The sequence below is a fragment of the Cervus canadensis genome, chromosome 28, assembly GCF_019320065.1.
Source record: "Cervus canadensis isolate Bull #8, Minnesota chromosome 28, ASM1932006v1, whole genome shotgun sequence".
In the NCBI taxonomy this organism is placed as follows: domain Eukaryota; kingdom Metazoa; phylum Chordata; class Mammalia; order Artiodactyla; family Cervidae; genus Cervus; species Cervus canadensis.
In genome coordinates this window covers 42,596,231-42,614,216 of record NC_057413.1, presented here as the reverse complement: position 1 = coordinate 42,614,216, position 17,986 = coordinate 42,596,231, and the positions used below count along the sequence as shown (strand labels likewise).

Genomic DNA, 17,986 nt, shown 5'->3' with positions numbered 1-17,986 from the left:
TAGCTCTGGGAGGAGGTACCAAAGACCTATCTGAAGGCTGCAGAGGTGAGGCTGACTGCAGCCTTACTCAGAAAGGCCTCCTTGCTGAGGAGGGGAAGAGAAGCCCACACTTTGCTGGGTAAACGCTGCAGGCGAGCAATGATTCCACTGGTCAGCAGGTGGGGCTGACAAACCAAACACAGATCAGAATGCAGTCATACCTATCAGAGAAAGGCACAGCGCACAGTGGGGCTGATGGAGTTAAGGTAGTAATGGGATGGGTGCCTATAGAAGGTGGAGGAAAATTGGGGACAAAAAAAAACACACAAATGACAGCTCACAAGATAATTAACAGCCAACTAGAACTGCAGCTGCTGAGGATTTCCTAAACTAGCATAATATCTGGCAATGCTGCATGCCAGTCTCTAGGCCTCAAATGTAGATTAATGAATGGATTAATATCTTCCTGGGCTCATCCTTGGGTTTCCCTGGTGGTTCAGTGGTAAAGACTCCATCTGCCAATGCAGGAGACCTGGGTTCAATCCCTGGGTTGGGAATATCCCCTGGAGAAGGATATGGCAGCCCACTCCAGTATTCTTGCCTGGAGAATCCCATGGACAGAAGAGACTGGTGAGCTACAATCCATGGGGTCACAGAAGAGTCCAGACACGACTTAGCAACTAAATAACAACAACAAGGCTCATCCTTCAATACCATTTCAGAAAAGTACTCCTGCAAGAATCAAATCCCAAAGCATCAGCTGCACTGCTCTTTATAATTAAGTTACACACACAGAATGAAGGCACTTGCAAAAACTGATCAATTGATAAGAGAGGAAAATAAAAGTTCTCCAGCAAAAGCTTTATTTATATGCTTTTGCTTAGGGTGACTTGACAGTGTGGACAAGAGTTTGACTTTCATCCTTACTCCCAGGTCTGCCCTGGTCGCTGTCACTTAAGGCAGAACAAGGAATGACATCATTTGGTTGCCTTCCTTTTCAAATCACTAAAAAAAAAAAAAAAAAAAAGGTGCCTCATGAAAGCCCAAAACACCATCCCTTTGGTCCCACCAGAAAACCTGCAAGGGAAAGATCAAGTGAGACATCTCTCATGCCCCCAACTCCAAGGGACTCTAAGCCAGCCCCCTTCTCATGACTGACCTACCCCCTGCGATGGCATCATCTCATTACCTACCACCCCCAAGGCCTGAAGAGAAGGGTTCTAGTCCCAGCTCTGCCACTAACGAGGCAAGAAAAGGGGCGGAGGAGACGGATAGTTTCCTAAAATCCTTTCCCACGTTCCGATTCCCACATGAGCTTCTTTTTGACCGATAAGAGAACAAAAACATCAGGCCGCATGGCAGATGGGTTTTCCCGTGAATCTCGAAGCACAAGTGTTAGGGAATTAAACGGTCTCGTCTGGCCTCAGAGACAAAGCAGAGCAGGCCTCTGACCTGCATCCATCCTGCCTGGACGCCGCCCTGACTTCGTGCTGTGAGTGCAAGTCTGGCAGCACCACAGATAAGATGGGGCTGAATTTTTAGACTGTGGAGCCCCTGGACGGGGTCTGGCCCACTGAGCCCCAGGCGTAACGACATTCCAAGTTTTTCACAACAAAACAAACAGCATTAACATGAAACCAGAGATGCAATTTGCTCACAGATTGATGACGATATCAGTTTGCATCCTGGGATTATAAGCGGAACCCTGAAATGGAATTTTTGAAGTCTCACCCGTGCAGGGGATACGCTGCCTGGACCTTTGCCCAACTAAGACTCCAGATGTGCTGTGACATGGGACTTCCAGGGCTGTTTGAGTTTATGGATGTTGGTCAAAACCCAACTTGATGATATATCCTCTGCTATTTCTATTTCTCTTTTCTTTTAATGTTAGTATATTGAAAGTAAGCGATATAATTCTCTAATAAATATTGAAAGTGAAAGTCATTCAGTCATGTCCAACTCTTTGCAATACTATACAGCCCATGGAATTCTCCAGGCCAGAATACTGAAGGGGATAACTGTTCCCTTCTCCAGGGGATCTTCCCAACCCAGGGACTGAACCCAGGTCTCCCTCATTGCAGGCGGATTCTTTACCAGCTGAACCACCAGGGAAGCCAAAGAATACTGGAGTAGGTAGCCTATCCCTTTTCCAGGGAATCTTCCCGACCCAGGGATCAAATTGGGGTTTCCTGCACTGCAGGCAGATTCTTTACCAGCTGAGCTACCAGGGAAGCCTAATAAATACTGGTATTGTTTATTTGAATATAACGAGTGGCTTCTTTTGTTAACAAATCCTTTGAACCTGAGACAAAAGTGAAAACTTTCTGCAAAACAACAAGAGATTAAGGGAATCAACAGGAGAAGCGGAGAATCCTCAACGCCTTTTGAGACTGCCTGATTTAGGCCTGGCTGGAGTAGTGTGGCTGGCACTGTAAGAAAACCTAACTGCTGGGGACTTCCTTGATGATCCAGTGGTTAAGAATCTACCTGCCACTGCAGGGGACATGCATTTGATTCATGGTCCAGGAAGATTCCATGTGCCACGGGGCAACTCAGCCTATGTGCCACAACTACTGAGCTTGCCCTCTAGAGCCCATGAGCCGCATGCTGAGTCCACACGCCACAACTACTAAAGCCCCTCGCGCTGGAGAGCCCGTGCTCTGCAACAACACAAGGTCCTGAAATGAGAAGCCGGTGTACCGTAACTGGAGAGTAGCCCCCACGTGCTGCAACTAGAGAAAGTCCACAGGCAGCAATGAAGACCCGGTGCAGCCATAAATTAATGAACTTTTTAAAAAGAACTATCTTCCTTAAACTTAAAAACAAAAAAAAGTGACAAGAACACAGTGAGGTAAGGGGCGAAGAAGGAAGTGGGAGAAACCAAGGTCCTGGAGCTCTCCTTGGCCCCTTTCATCGCCTCCAACGTGAGCTGAACCTGGCACCACCCTGCCGCCTCTGCAGACCCATATCCTGCTCCTAAGATACGGCGTATGAATGAACGCATGGAGGCCTGATGTATAATCTGAAATTCCAGCTTTCACAGGTGAGGGCCTGTGTTAGAGCCAAGTTCAAAATAATCCTAAAAGAACCTCAGATGAAGGATCAAACCATCTGTTTATGGTGGAACGTAAGTATGCCAACTTGGCCATTCTTGTGGCAAAGCAGGTCTTTTTAGCAGAGATCTGTGACCATCTCGAGAGATAAATTCCAGGCTGCTGTTGCTGTTAAAACAGGTTCAGCTGTGTATTCTAAAGCCACTATCTCTTTTTTAGCAAGATGTGCCCACTGGCTGCACTCTTGGGAAAAACAAACAGACCACAGATGAAAAAAGAGCAAAAGCTTGTTCAACTTGGGACTCATGCTTCTTACCCACATATTCTGAGAGGAAGACGACAAAGAACGGAGTGACCAGGTCATTAATTCCCTGGACATACCCACTGGCGGGGTGTCGGATGGCCCAAATAAATAGAATTCTTTCGAAGATCTAGGAAAATGAGAAAGAAAGATGTCATGACGTTAAATAATGGGGATACCCTCCCTCCCTCCATTTACCTCCCTCGCAATTTAACTCAGCACTGCCGCAGAATTTGTAGGAAAAATTTAAAAATTACTGTGGGACAAAGGAAGTCTGTAAATACAGAAAATTTCTAAGATACAAACTGCTTTTAAGCAGGAGTTGGTAAAGAATCCATCCGCCAAGGCAGGAGATGCAGGTTCGATCCCTGGGTCGGGAAGGTCCCCTGAAGAAGGGAATAGCAACCCACTCCAGTATTCTTGCCTGGAAAATCCCATGGACAGAAGAGCCTGCGAGGCTATAGTCCATGGGGTTGCTAGAGTCGGACATGACTTAGCAACTAAAAAACAACAACAATAACAACAGGTACTTCTTGCCCTTAGCTTCTCTTTCTAGTATCTAGTCATCGTGATATAAATTTGGGAAACAGAAAGGAGAGTGACATGGGTGGCTTAGGGAAAGGGTTGCTATGGATGTCATTAATTCAGGCCACTGTGTTCATTTATAGATGCTGTTTCTCTATTTCCAGGAGCAAGATACCGGAATATCTAAGTTCTGATATGTTTTCTAAATCTCTTTTGCTCATTACAGTACAGAGAGGAAATCTCTTCTCTGTCAACCCTCCTCTTTCTCCCTGCTGAGATGGAAGGAGACCTAGATCTGGATTTACTTCTAACCCAGTCTGACTAGGAACCAGTGACAGACAATACATGCGGGAAGTCATTTCACATATCAGGATGCAACCCAGATGTTTGCTGGGGATAGGAAGTCAAATGAACCAAATCCTACAGCTGGGAAAGCCTCTGGGGTTGAGTATATTAGCCACAAGAGGCCAGAGGCTTAGTCTGGAGAGAAAGAAAAGACCCTTATGGTTCCCTTTACAGAGTCTCTTACCCTCCTCTCTGCTTTCACTAGACCCTCAGGGCTTCCCCCTGTCTTCTCTCAACCTGCTGGTACTCGTTCTGGCTTCAGCCTGTTGACCACAGCTCCTGGGCCCAACACATTCCTCAGACTGGCTCTGACTGGACTGTCTCCTGTCTCTGGACCACAACAGAGGGATGACAGAGGTGATGATGACCACGTGCAGGGGGGACAGGAGATGAGGGGGCCTCCACTGCATGTGTACTCTGCGGAGCCCCATCAGTCAGCTCTGCGGGCAGAATGAAGAGGCCTCCCGGAGGTCAGGCGCGAGGGAGCAAAAACTTCCCAAGGAGAAAAGTGAAAAATAGATGGTTGTATGGTTTTGGAGTTGGTTAGCCAGTGTAGGAGAAACATGGAGAATCTAGAGACAAAGGATGTTTCCCAGCCCAAATCCCGTGCTGAGTATGCCTTACAGCTGGCCAAGCCAGCTGAGAAACACTCCCATCATTAACACCCTTGTCCTTGCAGGCAGTGTGAGCAAGGCCCTATCTGGAAGGAGCTGGCCTCTCTGCCTCCCCTAGAGGGGCCTGCTTGCTCCCTGGGGCTGAGGGGAAGGGCGTGGCATCCTCATTTGTGTCAGGCCCAGCATTCCAATGGGGCCACTCTGACATTCTTTCCTCTGCTGCTAAACACCCTCCTCCCTCCCTTGAAACTAGGGCTCAAGCAGACCCACCAGGTTCAGGAAGCTCTCAAGAGTTTCCCAGCCCACTCTGAATCCTCACACACCCAGTGGCCCGTGCCTGACTGGACGTCTCTATTAAAAGCTCCTCCAGCTCAGCCCTTCTGAAGGACTTATCAGCGCTTCTATTTCAAACTATCAGTTCCTCGTAAATACACACATCTCTGGTGAGTAAGTGCAGGGAGGCTAGCCATTCAGAATCAGGAGACCTGCAGTCATCCCTCTCTAGTAAGGATGGGACAAGCAGACATACACGCCATGCAAGTGGAAGTGCCAAAGAGATGGGAACTGAAGAGCGCCAAGCCTGGTGACCTGGGGAGACCATGGAATCTTCACTACAGAACAAGGCTGGGACAAGCCTCTCTGCCTCTGAGACACCGCTGCTACTAGTGTGGGTAATTCTCACTATTCTCAATCCTCAGGTATCTTTCAGGTTTGTAAAGCAAGTCTCTCAATAGTCAATGTTACCTAATTTTCTGCTCCCTGGTTGGCTATTCTGTTTATGATGGCTATAGTTTGCTAGACGGAAAGGTGATTCAAGGAAAACTGGAAAGACGGCAGTTTGAGTTTCTTTCTCTGTATGCCGGTTCCACTGCCTGGAGAATCCTTTTAAATGAAGTACTTTGCCCTATCTCCAAGTTTAAAGAATGCATGCACAGGTGAGAGATCTGAACATCTTCAAGTTAAAATGAGGAATAAATAGGGTTGAGCCAAGGGAAACTGAAAGGGAGACACAAAGATAACCTGAGTGGGTTTTCACCTTCCTTTGAGCTGATTCTTACAGGTAAAACAACGGCATGACCCTCAAAACCTTCTTTACGCTACTGGTAAGTTATGAGGGATCCCATCATTAGACATATCTATATTTAAACAGAATTATGAACATAATCTAAAGTCAAAAAGAAATTATTCTGAGCATTTTAAATCACATTCTTTACTCTGAGGATGAGTGAAAACATAATTCAAAGAGCACTTCCACCCAGAGTCCTAGCTACTATTAAGTCGTAAGGAAATCCCTAATCTCAAGGAGTTTATACTTCTTGCTTGGTCAAAAGATAATAGTCCCACTGAAACCTTTCATGTGCTTTGCTAACTGCTAAATTGTTAGGTCTCAACGTATCACTACTAATTTGACTTCTGGGTATGTATCTGAAAAGAATTTAAAATGGGGACTCAGACGCTTGCACAGCCACGTCCATAGCAGCACTGCTCACAATACCCAAAAGGCGGAAGCAACCTGAATGTCCGCTGACAAACAGCAGATCGACAATGTCTTACGTACGTACAATGGAACATAAGCTCGCTTTTAAAAGGAAGGAAAGTCTGACAACATGAATGAACCTCAAAGGTATTATGCGAAGTCAAATGAGCCAGTCACAAAGCGACAAGTACTGTATGACCCCATTTATCTGAGGTACCTATAACAGTCAGACTCACAGACACAGGAAGCAGAACGGCAGCTGCTGGGGAATGGAAAGTTACTGCGTCACGGCTACACAGCTTCAGCGTGGGGAAATGAAAAAGTGCTGTACAGGCGAGTGATGGTGACGACTGAACAACAATATGAATGCGCTTCCTGTCACCAAACTACATGCTTAAAAATGGTTACGACAGTAAATGTTACGTTTTGTATCGTTACCACACACACACACACACGCACTCACACACCAGTCACTACTCCCAGCTTTATCAAGTACAGCAAACACAGGACTAGGAATTCTAGCAGCTTCCAGTCTTCATTTGGTCACCAGGTGGACTCTGACTCTGGGCAAGTCCCTTAAACCCCTCAAAGCACTACTCAGCCCACAGGTTTGTTATGAGGACCTAATGGGAACCCACAAGAAAGTGCTCTGAAAGACAGAAGCTCCATCTGGAGTACCATCAGGATTAGCCATAGCGCCCCGAGGCTGGAGGTGGGGCCGAGCACTCCCCCAGGGACAGCGCTGCAGAGGCGTGTGGGGTTGGGGGCGGCCGAGCACTCCCCCAGGGACAGCGCTGCAGAGGCGGGTGGGGTTGGGGGCGGGCGACCGTGTGAAGCACTCCCTCACCTCCTGCACAAGAGGCTGCTGGAACAATGGAATGAGAGGATTCGTCCTTGGAATGTCAATGTGAATCTGAAAGAGAGAAGCCGTTATCCAAAAACACAAATGCCACTTTGTTCTTTTGAGAAGTTATTTTCTTAGGATCTGGGAATCAAAGGGAGTAAGAATGAGAGTCAAATTTATCTTTAGAAAGAACTTTAGAAGGCTTTAGAAACCTACCTGTCCATGTGGAATACATTCCCATGACAGCAACACCTAACTGAACAGTAATGAAACCTCCCTGAACAAACCACTTAACACCAAACAGCAATAGGCAGTTTCACAACTGTCTCACAACTCAGGAGAACCAGCTGCTTTCCCCTATTGTCTGGCATCTGTTTTACTCTGGGCCTGTACTTAAATTTAACAGATAGGATCAAAATGTGTACACCTCTTTCAGATTCTTAATCCTCAACAGTCCATAAGAACTAAAAGAGCTCGGGAAGCTCCAAAACTGTACCAGGATAGGGAACCAGAGGGAGTTGGCGTTGAACAACTGGCACTGAAAGTTCTGGTTTCTGTTACCAAAGGTGTCATGATGATTGGTTTTGGGATTTACCAACGTCTAATAACCCACCAGGCTTCCCTGGTGGCTCAGTGAGTAAAGAACCTGCCTGTCAATGCAGGAGACACGAGTTCAATTCCTGGGTTGGGACGATCTCCTGGAGAAGGGAATGGGAACTCACTTCAGTATCTTTGCCTGGAAAATCCCATGGGCAGAGGAGCCTGTTGGGCTACAGTCCATGGGGTTGCGAAGAGTCAGGGACATGACTGAGGGACTAAACCACAGCAACAGCCCCAAGGACTGTATCAGCAGCGGCTGAGCCTGCTTCAGCTCTTGGGGCCCATTGCAGACAGCTGCCCATACCAGTGTCTTCCCCTCTGCAACCATCAGGCCCCTTTTCACACCTTCCACCTTTCCACAGGCTGTACGGACCACTATGGGCAATGGTTAGCCCGGCTAAGGCTGCTGATGGCTATGGCTCCTACAAGACAGACAGACAAAGCCAAAGAGGCACTGCAGCTGTCAGAAGGACACAGTGATGTCACAGGCCTGAGGGATGGACTCACTGAGCGAACTCATCCTTCATCTTGTGTCCCAACACCCTGACTATTCTCGCAAGGGTCGTCTGTGGACCAGCAGCGCTGGCATCGCCTGGGAACTCACTGGAAGCGAAGGGCTTGCCCCAGATCTCCTGAATAAGAATCTGCATTTTACCATAATCCCGAGTTGGGATTTTATCAAAATCCTAGGTGATTTCTATGCATATTAAAGCCCAAGAAGCACTGCTACTGACCAGGGACTCCCCAAAATCTATCTGTTGAAAATGTCTAGGGACTTCCCTGGTGGTCCAATGGTTAAGATCCCAAGCTTCCGCTGCATGGGTTTGATCCTTGGTTGGGGAACTAAGATCTCACATGCCGTGTAGCACAGCCAAAAAAAAAAAAAAGGCTAAAATCAGAGCTACTGAATTAGAAAGAGGGGATACAGTTCTGGGAATAAATTTAATTCCTAACCACTGCAGCCTGAAGACTTGGCAAACCTGTACCCCAAGAGCACCTTCCAGGAGCCACACCTGAGGATTACGACTAGTGGGCAAAAGGGCAGCAGGTGATGACGTACCTGTCTGTAGGTATCCTGGTGATGTTCCTCATTTCGGGAGTCATAATACTGCTCAATGAAGCCAAAATACTCTTCCCGCTTCCGCTGCAAGGTCAACTTCCTCCTCTCAGTGTTTGCTGGGAGATAACCCTGTAGATAGGACCGCTTGTCAGACGGGGACAGGCACTGGTTGGATGAATCCTTAACTTTTACTTTAGCCAGAGCAGTGGCTTTGAAACTTTCAAAGGAAGGGAAAGAAAGCTGCCAAGAGGACAAGGGTAAATCCCTTTTTGGTTTTGGCCACCCAGGGTTTGCCCTTTCCTCATTCAGTGAGACACACGTGTGGGCAGATAAAGCCCGGCCGGGTTTCTCGGGGTTATGTACTCCTGCAGCCCCGGGCACAGGTCCTGCTGGGGAGCACCGCAGAGCTCCGGGCCTGGCACAGTAGAGTAGCGAATGTAGGTCAGTGGGAGGGAACTGGACCCAAGTCAGGACTCCTGGGGCTGTGTGTGTGTGAGGCAATCCTTCCCAGGGTCACGGAGAGGTGGCAGCCTCCACGGCGCATCTCAGTGGCGAGCCGTGTGAGCTTGTGCTAGTTACATAATTCTTTTCCACAGTAATGTTGAGAATTACCAGCTTAGGAGGCTGAATGGAATCTGTGACACAGCAGCTGCAACGTCCAGACACAGAACTTCTGGCAGCAGCCCCTCGCTCCTGGCCCCAGCTCTGGGCCATCCCTGGTCTAGATCCCACTCTCAATTCTGACATCTCTTGTTCCCCTTCCATTCTCACCGCAGCTACTTCTAATAGCATTTGGAGTTCTTAGAAGAAGCAGGGGCAGTGACTCCAAGGCTACGTGAGTCAGGGGTGGGGGCCGATTAGAAGCAAGAGTCGTCCTCTCACAGGCAGGGAAGGGACACGTCCACAGAGCAAGCAAGCGCCTGGCGAGCCGGAGCTGTGCGGGGCCCACCTCTGTGTATCCTCACAGCACCTGGCATCATGCCCGCTAAACAGCTTGCCCTCAATAAATCCTTATGAATGAATGGATTTTACGAGCTCAGGAGATCAGAGTGTTCCTACCACAGCGGCTGGCACAGGGCTCCGTGACTTAGTGAACGTGTGACGACTGCAGGCTTCTGAGGGAGGCCCGTTTATCAACTCTTCACGGTTGGGAAGTGGGTTTCAACCCCCTTAGTCATTCCTACTGAGAAAGGAGGGAAGCACAGGGAAAGTGGGACCTGCCCACACGATAGCTGGCTCACCCAGCCTCACTGGACGCCTCCTTGGTGCTGAGAAGGCGAGATCGGGACTATCCACACAAACCTATGCTCTTCAAATGAGTGGGAACAAACTATCGAGGATGTGATTCTTTATGCAGAGACAGGACTTCAGTCCCATATCGGCTAGGATCAGAGAAGTCTATGGGGCAAGACCGATGTGCCCAGACCAGCCCCCACAGGCAGGCGGGGCCGTGTGAGGCTTGCACTTCTCTACCCAGTGGGCAGAACTCACCGACAGGAGTCTCCAAGTTACAGGCCGAACCTCCCTGGGAACCCCCGGCCAGCTACACTTCCTCAGCTCATCTGCAAAAAGATGGAAGGTGTGGTTGGACTTAGCCCTTCCCATGGGGGCCCTGAAATGGGCCTCAGCCAGCGCTGCCTGGAGCCTCCCAGCGTTTCAGTAGGATGACCGCCATCGCCACTGCCACCAGCACCGCCAGCTACCAACAAGCACCGGTGAAAAGCCCAAAACAACAGCCCTGAGCAGCCAAGGTCATAGCTCTGCAGCAGTGATCCAGTCAGCTCAGAGATTAGAGTTAGAGGGAGGAGGAAGACCAGGAGGTGTGGATTTCAGGAGGAATCGCCTGGAGGTAGAGGAGACTGAAGCCAGAATGGGTGCACTAGGGTCTACAGGCCACGGAGTCCAGTCCCGCCTAACTTGGCCCCTGATTTCTAGTTAATGTATTTCTGACTGCGATACCTGCGTGTCACTTCAATGGGCACCAGATCAGGAGATGCTGGAAAAGTAAAAGAAGGAAGAATAAAGAGCAATAGCTTCCGGGTCTCTGAGAATTCCAGTCACCGAGAGGTCCGAGTTTGCCCAGGGCTCACGGGGGTTGGGGGGGGACTCACCCAGGTCAGTGTTGTGGCTGGAGAGAAGCTGACGGAACTTTTCCAGGCGCGTTTTCTCCCGGACGGTCATCGGGGGCGCCCCAGAAGCGTTCTGGTCTGAGATGCGGGCGACGAGCGGGATGACGGGACGGAGAGGGAGTGACTGCTGTTTGTGGAGCGGGTTCCTCAGGCATGAGTCACCTGAGGGGTCGTTTGAGAGAGAAAGAGGACAGGCCGTGTGACGAGCGCAGATCCAGAGACAACTCAGACCTGACCGCTGGGCACGGGGCTCCTCCAGAGGCACGGCTGCCAGGTCGCCCGCAGCGGGGCTGCCAGCCAGTGGGTGGAGACCCAGCCGCCCTCCGACAGCTCAGGGAAAGGGCTGCGTGTTTATCATACATACCAAGGCACCTTCTGCGCAGAGACTCCAGCTACTGAAGCAAATCTGACAGTTTTTTTGTGACTTCAGGGGAAAAAATCTATTGTTTTCTTTTTATCCCAACCTGGAACTTTTCTTGGTGTCTAATAGTGAGTTTGGGGCTGGAGGGGTTGGCAACATAGTCAAAGGCAGTATTAGACTTCCCTTTCCATGTCTCAGAGCACGTAGAAAATGACACTGTAAAAGCACACCACGGAAAAAAAAAGGTGATGGCTGCTCTCCCGAAGCCCCAGGCCCCAGCCGGCTGCCCCAGGGGCTAAGAGGGTCAGTATTCCTCGCACAGCTCGCACCTGTTTTTGGCCCAAACACGAGAGGCTCTGGCCTAAGGCTAGCCCTCCGTGCTTCGACATTTCTCGCCAAAATGAACTGGCTTTTAGTTCTGCCGGGATTATGACTGAAATAACAGGCACACGGACTCAAGCTGAACTCTATGTCTGGTTCTAGACACTTCTGAACAAGATGGTGGCTAGGAGAAATGAGAAGGATAGCGCGAACATTTACTGACTGCTCACTAAGGCACTGAACTGGTCACAGTTACCTACGTTCTCTCATTTGATCCTTATAACATACTAAGCAGGAATTTATCACAGTTTTGAGGGAACTATAGCTCAGAGAGGTTAAGTAATTTGCAAGGGAGAGCTGAGTTATCTTGGGTCTGTCTGACGCCAAAACCCTTATTTATTTTACTCCCCCAAACAAAACTCAGTTTTAAATTCTGACCATCCTTTCATGACTGTTTCATATTCTTTACATATTTGGGCCTTAACAAGTAGTCGTCACAATTAAACAGGGAATCCTCATCAACCAGCATTAGGAGGTTTACAGACTCAACGGCCACAGGGTACTCGGTCTGGATGCCTAGTGTGACATGGGGCTGAGAAAACGCAGACCACACGCTACAGAGCTGAGACTGAAGGCTGCTTCCGGTCATCAGTGACTGCCTGACCGACGCCCGCAGAAGGAGCCCCGTGACGGGAGCGTGCCGGGTGGTCCTTGCTGCACAAGGGCAGCGCGTCAGGGATTGTGGTGGGGCCTCCCCTCACACTGGGACCCTCTGGAGACCCTCGGTCTCATGTGAAGACACTTTCCACATCCAGGAGCTGTGGTCACCTGGGGGCACTGAATGCCTGTCTGGGCGCATCACTGGGGCCCAAATCAGAGATGCGAAGTGACTGTGGAATGATTTTCCAGGCCTTACAGCCTCCTTTCTGGAGGACATCCTTGTCTGAAACTGTAAAAGAAGTTCTCCTAGAACAGGAGCCAGGACACGCACCAGGGCTCTGATATTCTACTCCCTTTTCACCTTTTACCACAGTCAGCTGTTTCAACTCTCCCCAGCATGAGGGCACTTCCCCCTCCAGCTCAGAACTGACTCCCATAAAATGCGTTAGGGCAACATGAGACACAGCAATGGATACTAAAAAGAGATGTCTCCAAACATCTCATAAAACCTCCATCCTCTCAACCGGTTACTGCTGCCAGTTTCCCGAAAAGAAGGTGGGATCTCCTCCTGCGCCACCCAAACCTGGGACTCCGTTCCTGAGGAACAGCAGAGAGACGACCTGCTGCTAGGGGCTCTTCCCCAGAGCAGAGGAACGGTGCCAAGCATCTCTGAAATTCAGCCACTAACAACTTCAACTCCATTTAGTCAACACACTTCAACCTGACCAGGCCCAAAGAAACGTGAAGCAACCACACCATAAGTGTTCTGGACCCCAGCACAGGGAAAGGAAGGAGAGAAGGGCAGGCAGCCAGGGGGTGTCGGCAGTGAAGCCCCGGGTCCCAGGGCCAGGCAGCCATCCGGGCGGCGGAGCGAGCACACTGCCCAGTGAGGTTCCCTGAGGGCCCTCAGGCTCCAGCTCGCTTATGGATCACCCGGTGGACGATGAGGGATGCCCCGCCCCCCGCCAGAACCTGTTTTTATTTAAAGTGCGCTCTGCTGAAAAGGCTGAGCCTATGGCGGGGAGCTGGACCGACTTACTGGAATTTCTGGACAGCTGGGCGTCGCTGCTGGACTTCATGACCTTGTAGCTGGCAGGTACATCGGATGTCGTTGACTGGGACCGTTCTGGTTTCACCCTCAGCTTGCTGTGGTTTTCCAGCACTTGGGCAGCAGTCGCCAAAGCAACTTTTGAGTTCAGAGTTTGGAAAGCAGGGGATGAAAAGTCCTCTTCCTCATCATCACCAATGTCCCAAGCATCACTGGTGTTCCGGGCAAACTCGTGAAAACTGGAGGCTTTCTTATTTTTCAGAGGAACCGTGCTGACTTTTGACCGTTCTTTAATGAAGCTTTAAGAAAGGAGACATTGTTACCAAGGAACAGTCTGACATATCCGACCACTTTCTCTTAACAGATTATTAACAGTGTTACAAACTATCTCATACACAATCATTACCCTCTTCCAATAAAAAATATCCATATCCATTCCTTATCTAGAAGCATCTAGACCAGCATTATGCTGCAGAACCAGATGAAACAAAGACAGCATAATTCACCAAATATTCCACGTGCTCCTCTATACTTCCCAGCCCCTGTACTTAGGTAAGGCTACTGATTCTGGCCAATGGGCTGAGGAGAGAAGTGAGGCAGTCCCTTCTGAGCCAAAGTGTAAAGAACAGGTGTGAGTTCTCCCTCTTTTTTTTTTTTGCCACACAATGGGCATGCAGAACTTCCCCTGCCAGGGATCGAACCTGTGCCTCCTGCAATGGAAGTACAGAGTCCTAACCAGTGAACCATCAGGGAAGTCCTACGTGTGAGTTCTCTGTAAGCCTTCTTCTGCTGTGATAACTGGCGAGGCTCCAGGTGGTGGCACCTCTTTTGGCCTGGATGACAGAGTGACTATGTGGAGCAGAGCCTACCTTCCACACCCACTTTACCCTCCCTTGGTCTGGAAGCATGAGTGAGAAACAAGCATCTGTTGTGTCAACCCACTGAGATTTCAGAGTTAATCTGTTACGGCAACATACCCTAAAATATTTTCTAGAGCAGGACATCTCCTGGTAGAACAGGAGATAATTTTAGGTAGCCCACGTGTATTATTATTAAACATTGAGTTTCAAAATGAACAAGTGGTTCTTTTTATTCTGTTAAAGTCCTGCTGCCCTTGGGGAGGGATCTGAGTTTGACACCACTCTGTCTTTAGGACTATTTTTTAACAAAGTGAGGGCAGCCTCAGGTTCAACATTTTGTAAGCAACAGGATCTGGCTTAGAATTTAATTAATAAGACTGTTTCGTGTTTCACTGTATCTCTAAGGTTATTTTCTATTTTGGGCAAATGACACTGGTTTTCCACTTACAGAACTAATAAGATTGATTTTAAAAGTAAATCTAATTGAGTACATAAGTTTATTTTTTCAAGTGCATTTAATAAACAATAGTATAAAATATTGCAAAAAAGTCGTGAAGATGGTACATGACTTGAGTTTGGGAAATACTCAATTAACTTGTTGAGGAAAGACAGCCTAGTCCTAAGGGTCAGGAAGACCATTCCAACTTTCCTGGAATTTCCTCTTTTTTTTTTTTTGGCTGTGCCATGCGGCATGTAGGATCTTAGTTTCCCAACCAGGGACTGAACCCACGCCCCCTGCAGTGAAGCATGGAGTCTTGACCACTGAACCGCCAGGGAAGTCCCCCTGAAGTTTTCTTCTTTCTGTGAATCCCTTAAGGTCTGGTGGCCCTTATTCTGGTTCCAGGGGACTACGTGGTTGGAATGTTTCTATAATTCAGTCTTATCTAGCATCCCTCATACCCCAAGGAGGGAATCAAAGAATACAGCCTCCTGTAAATTTACACCTGAGGACTGGAAAGCAACATCATTAAAATGCCTCACTATTTCCCTCGGCAAGGCAGGGCAACTCTAGTCTAAAAACCAGGCTCTGCCAGAAGACCTGAAGTGCCCCATTTCCAAGAGATATTCTTCCCTTTAGGTAGAGGAGGCTGGTCTAATACCTATGACACCTCCCAAGATATGTCCAACAGTCATTCTGAAAGATAACTGTTGTTAGCATTGATAAAGACAGACTGTTAACTCACACAGCTCATTGGAATGACCCTATTATTAACACCAAAAAAGGAGTAAGATATGACAGGCATATTTTCAAACACTGACCTCGCACAAAGTAAAGGAAAACATATCACACAAGATGCAAGAGATAACATGAGATTACACAATGTAACAGTTCAAACGTGATGGAAACGAGAAACCATTTTCCAGCCACTAAATTAGCAAAGGTTCAAAGACGTATCCTCTCGGTGCTGACCCAGGTGTAGTGAGACCAGCTCTCTAACAGCACAGGTGGGGGTGTATGTCGTACCACCTTTCGGAAAACAATCTAGCAATACACCTACCATAAGCCTTAAAATGACTCATCATCTCTGACCATAAGAAAATAATCAGACAAGGACCTGTTGTGTAGCACATGGAATCTGCTCAGTGTTAACGCGTCAGCCTGGATGGGAGGGGGGTTTGGGGGAGGATGGTTACATGTATATGTATGGCTGAGTCCCTCTGCTGCTCACCTGAAACTATCTCAGCATTGTTTATCGGCTATACTCCAATACAAAATAAAAAGTTGAAAGTATGAGGGAAAAAAAAAGAATCAGAGTCAAACAAAGGTGATCTGAAGTTTATAATGGTATTATGTACTTTGGTTAAAAACTGCAAACATAAACATCTAGAAATTACAAATGATGAAATATACTATGGTTCAGCCACCAGATGCCACTGAAAATCACATTGTGAAGGCTATTTAATAACACTAGAAAGTGATCTCAATAAAGTGAAAATTGAACCAAAATTATGTATTTTTTATGATCTCTATATTTCTTAAAAAGTATGTGCACAAAAAAGACCAGGAAGAAAACGACCAGAAATGTTAACACTGCTTATCTCTGGGCTGCGGAATGATAGGTGACACTTAATTTCTATACCTTCTCTGAATTATTCATGTTTTCTACAATGAGCATATTATTTTTATTAATCACTGGAAAAGGTTGTTTTGTTGGCTCTCGTCAATCCCCAAAGAAAGAGTACTTCTAAACCTACTGGAAAAAAAAATAAAACTGAGGCAACGCAGCACAAAAATCTGCTCATCCGAAATCCACCCAGGAGCCAGAGGTAAATTACTCCTCTGTAGACCCGCTGAGGCTGTACATTCTGGACTCGTCACTGTGACGGCTTCTCCTCTGTGAAGAGGGACCCAGATCCACAGCCTGCAGTAGTCACCTCAGAGGGTCCGCTGTCAAGAACAAACAGGCAGATGTGTCAGAAAGAGCTGCCATCAAAAAAGAATGGAAAAAAGCACAGGAGGATGTTGTTTTCCTCCTTGGAGACCATGTGAACCTCAAGACTGTGCATGCTGAATCCAACAGAGTGATATCAAGTGCTTGGGAAGGCAAGGCTGTTATTTGTTTTCCTCTTGGTTGATGTTTCCTAAATACCCTCTTGAAGTCTTAAGGATTCTTTAGGGCTGTATGGCTGAGTCCCTTCACTGTTCACCTGAAACTATCACAGCATTGTTAACTGACTACACCCCAATACAAAATGCTTTTGGTAAATACAATCTTAAAAAAAAAAAAAAAAAAAAAAGAATTATTTAGGGAATTCCCTGGCGGTCCAGTGGTTAGGACTTGGCGCGTTCACTGCCGTGGGCCCGGGTCCAATCTCTGTTAGGGAACTGAGATCCCAAAAGCCACTCTGCATGGGCCAGAAAGAATTCTTTAAATAAACCATGAATCAAGAGGCTCAAAATCAAGCTGAATTTTAGATCAAGTCAAAGAATGGACTGGATACTGCTAGTCCAACACTGGATGAAGCAATATGCGCACCCTGGAAAGGATTAAAACACTGTACCAAGAGGTGGGTCATGCTGAGCGTCGGGTTCTGACAGATGCTGAGGTTTGTACACAAGTGAAGAAGGTAAATTAGCTGAGTGGTGGGTACATGAGTGTTTGTTATCTTTTTCCTTTAATCTTTTTATGCATTTAGAGTTTTTCATTATACATTTGAAGCAGATGAAGGTTCAAAATAAGTGAACTAGAATAAGAATTGGAATTAAAAAAAAAAGAACTGGAATTACTCAGATGAACACTTTGCAAGTAGACATTGGAAGGAAACATTCCAACACAGTGGAGAGGAGAGGAGGGAGGAAGGAGAGGCTGCCTTTCCCTGTGGTGAGAAGACACGAGAGAGTCCAAGCTGCCCATTTACAGTCTGCGAGAAATTAGAGACACCTACCTCACAAGAGCCCAAACTCAGTCATCAGCCAGTTAAAGAAGTCAGCTCTGTCCTTAGGAAAGAGACCTTCGTGGAGGAGGGGGTTGGCATCACCTATAGGGGAAGGAGTCTGAGGACAGAATAAGGTTGTAAGAACCGCTCTCAAGAATGAAAGAGGAGGGAATTCCTTGGTGGTCCAGGGGCTAGGACGCTGTGCTTCCACTACAGGGGCTCAGGCTCACTCCTGGTCAGGGAAGTAACATCCTGCAAGTCACGCGGCACAGCCAAAAACAAACAAAAAAAGAGGAGCGTGACAGTGACGAGATACCTCTCAGAGGAAGCAGAAAGAGCTACAGACCTGCAACAGTGATGGGCAGATTTAAAAGCTTCAAAGCTTTTCTAAGTTTATTAATGTTGTTCTCCACAGGGAATAACGTAACTTC

General features: G+C 47.8%; 1 protein-coding gene across 2 annotated transcripts in view; it reads right to left on the bottom strand.

The window, feature by feature from the left end:
• TBC1D22B (TBC1 domain family member 22B) overlaps nt 1-17,986 on the bottom strand; it is a 66,113-nt gene that overhangs the window by 30,845 nt on the left and 17,282 nt on the right. For both annotated transcript variants that reach the window (XM_043449934.1, XM_043449935.1), the window contains exons 3-8: nt 13,309-13,616; nt 10,910-11,089; nt 10,290-10,360; nt 8,799-8,927; nt 7,142-7,207; nt 3,349-3,463 (exon numbers count right to left, since the gene is read on the bottom strand). In XM_043449934.1, coding sequence (XP_043305869.1) covers nt 3,349-3,463; nt 7,142-7,207; nt 8,799-8,927; nt 10,290-10,360; nt 10,910-11,089; nt 13,309-13,616 — 869 coding nt within the window. The remainder of the gene's footprint in view (nt 1-3,348; nt 3,464-7,141; nt 7,208-8,798; nt 8,928-10,289; nt 10,361-10,909; nt 11,090-13,308; nt 13,617-17,986) is intronic.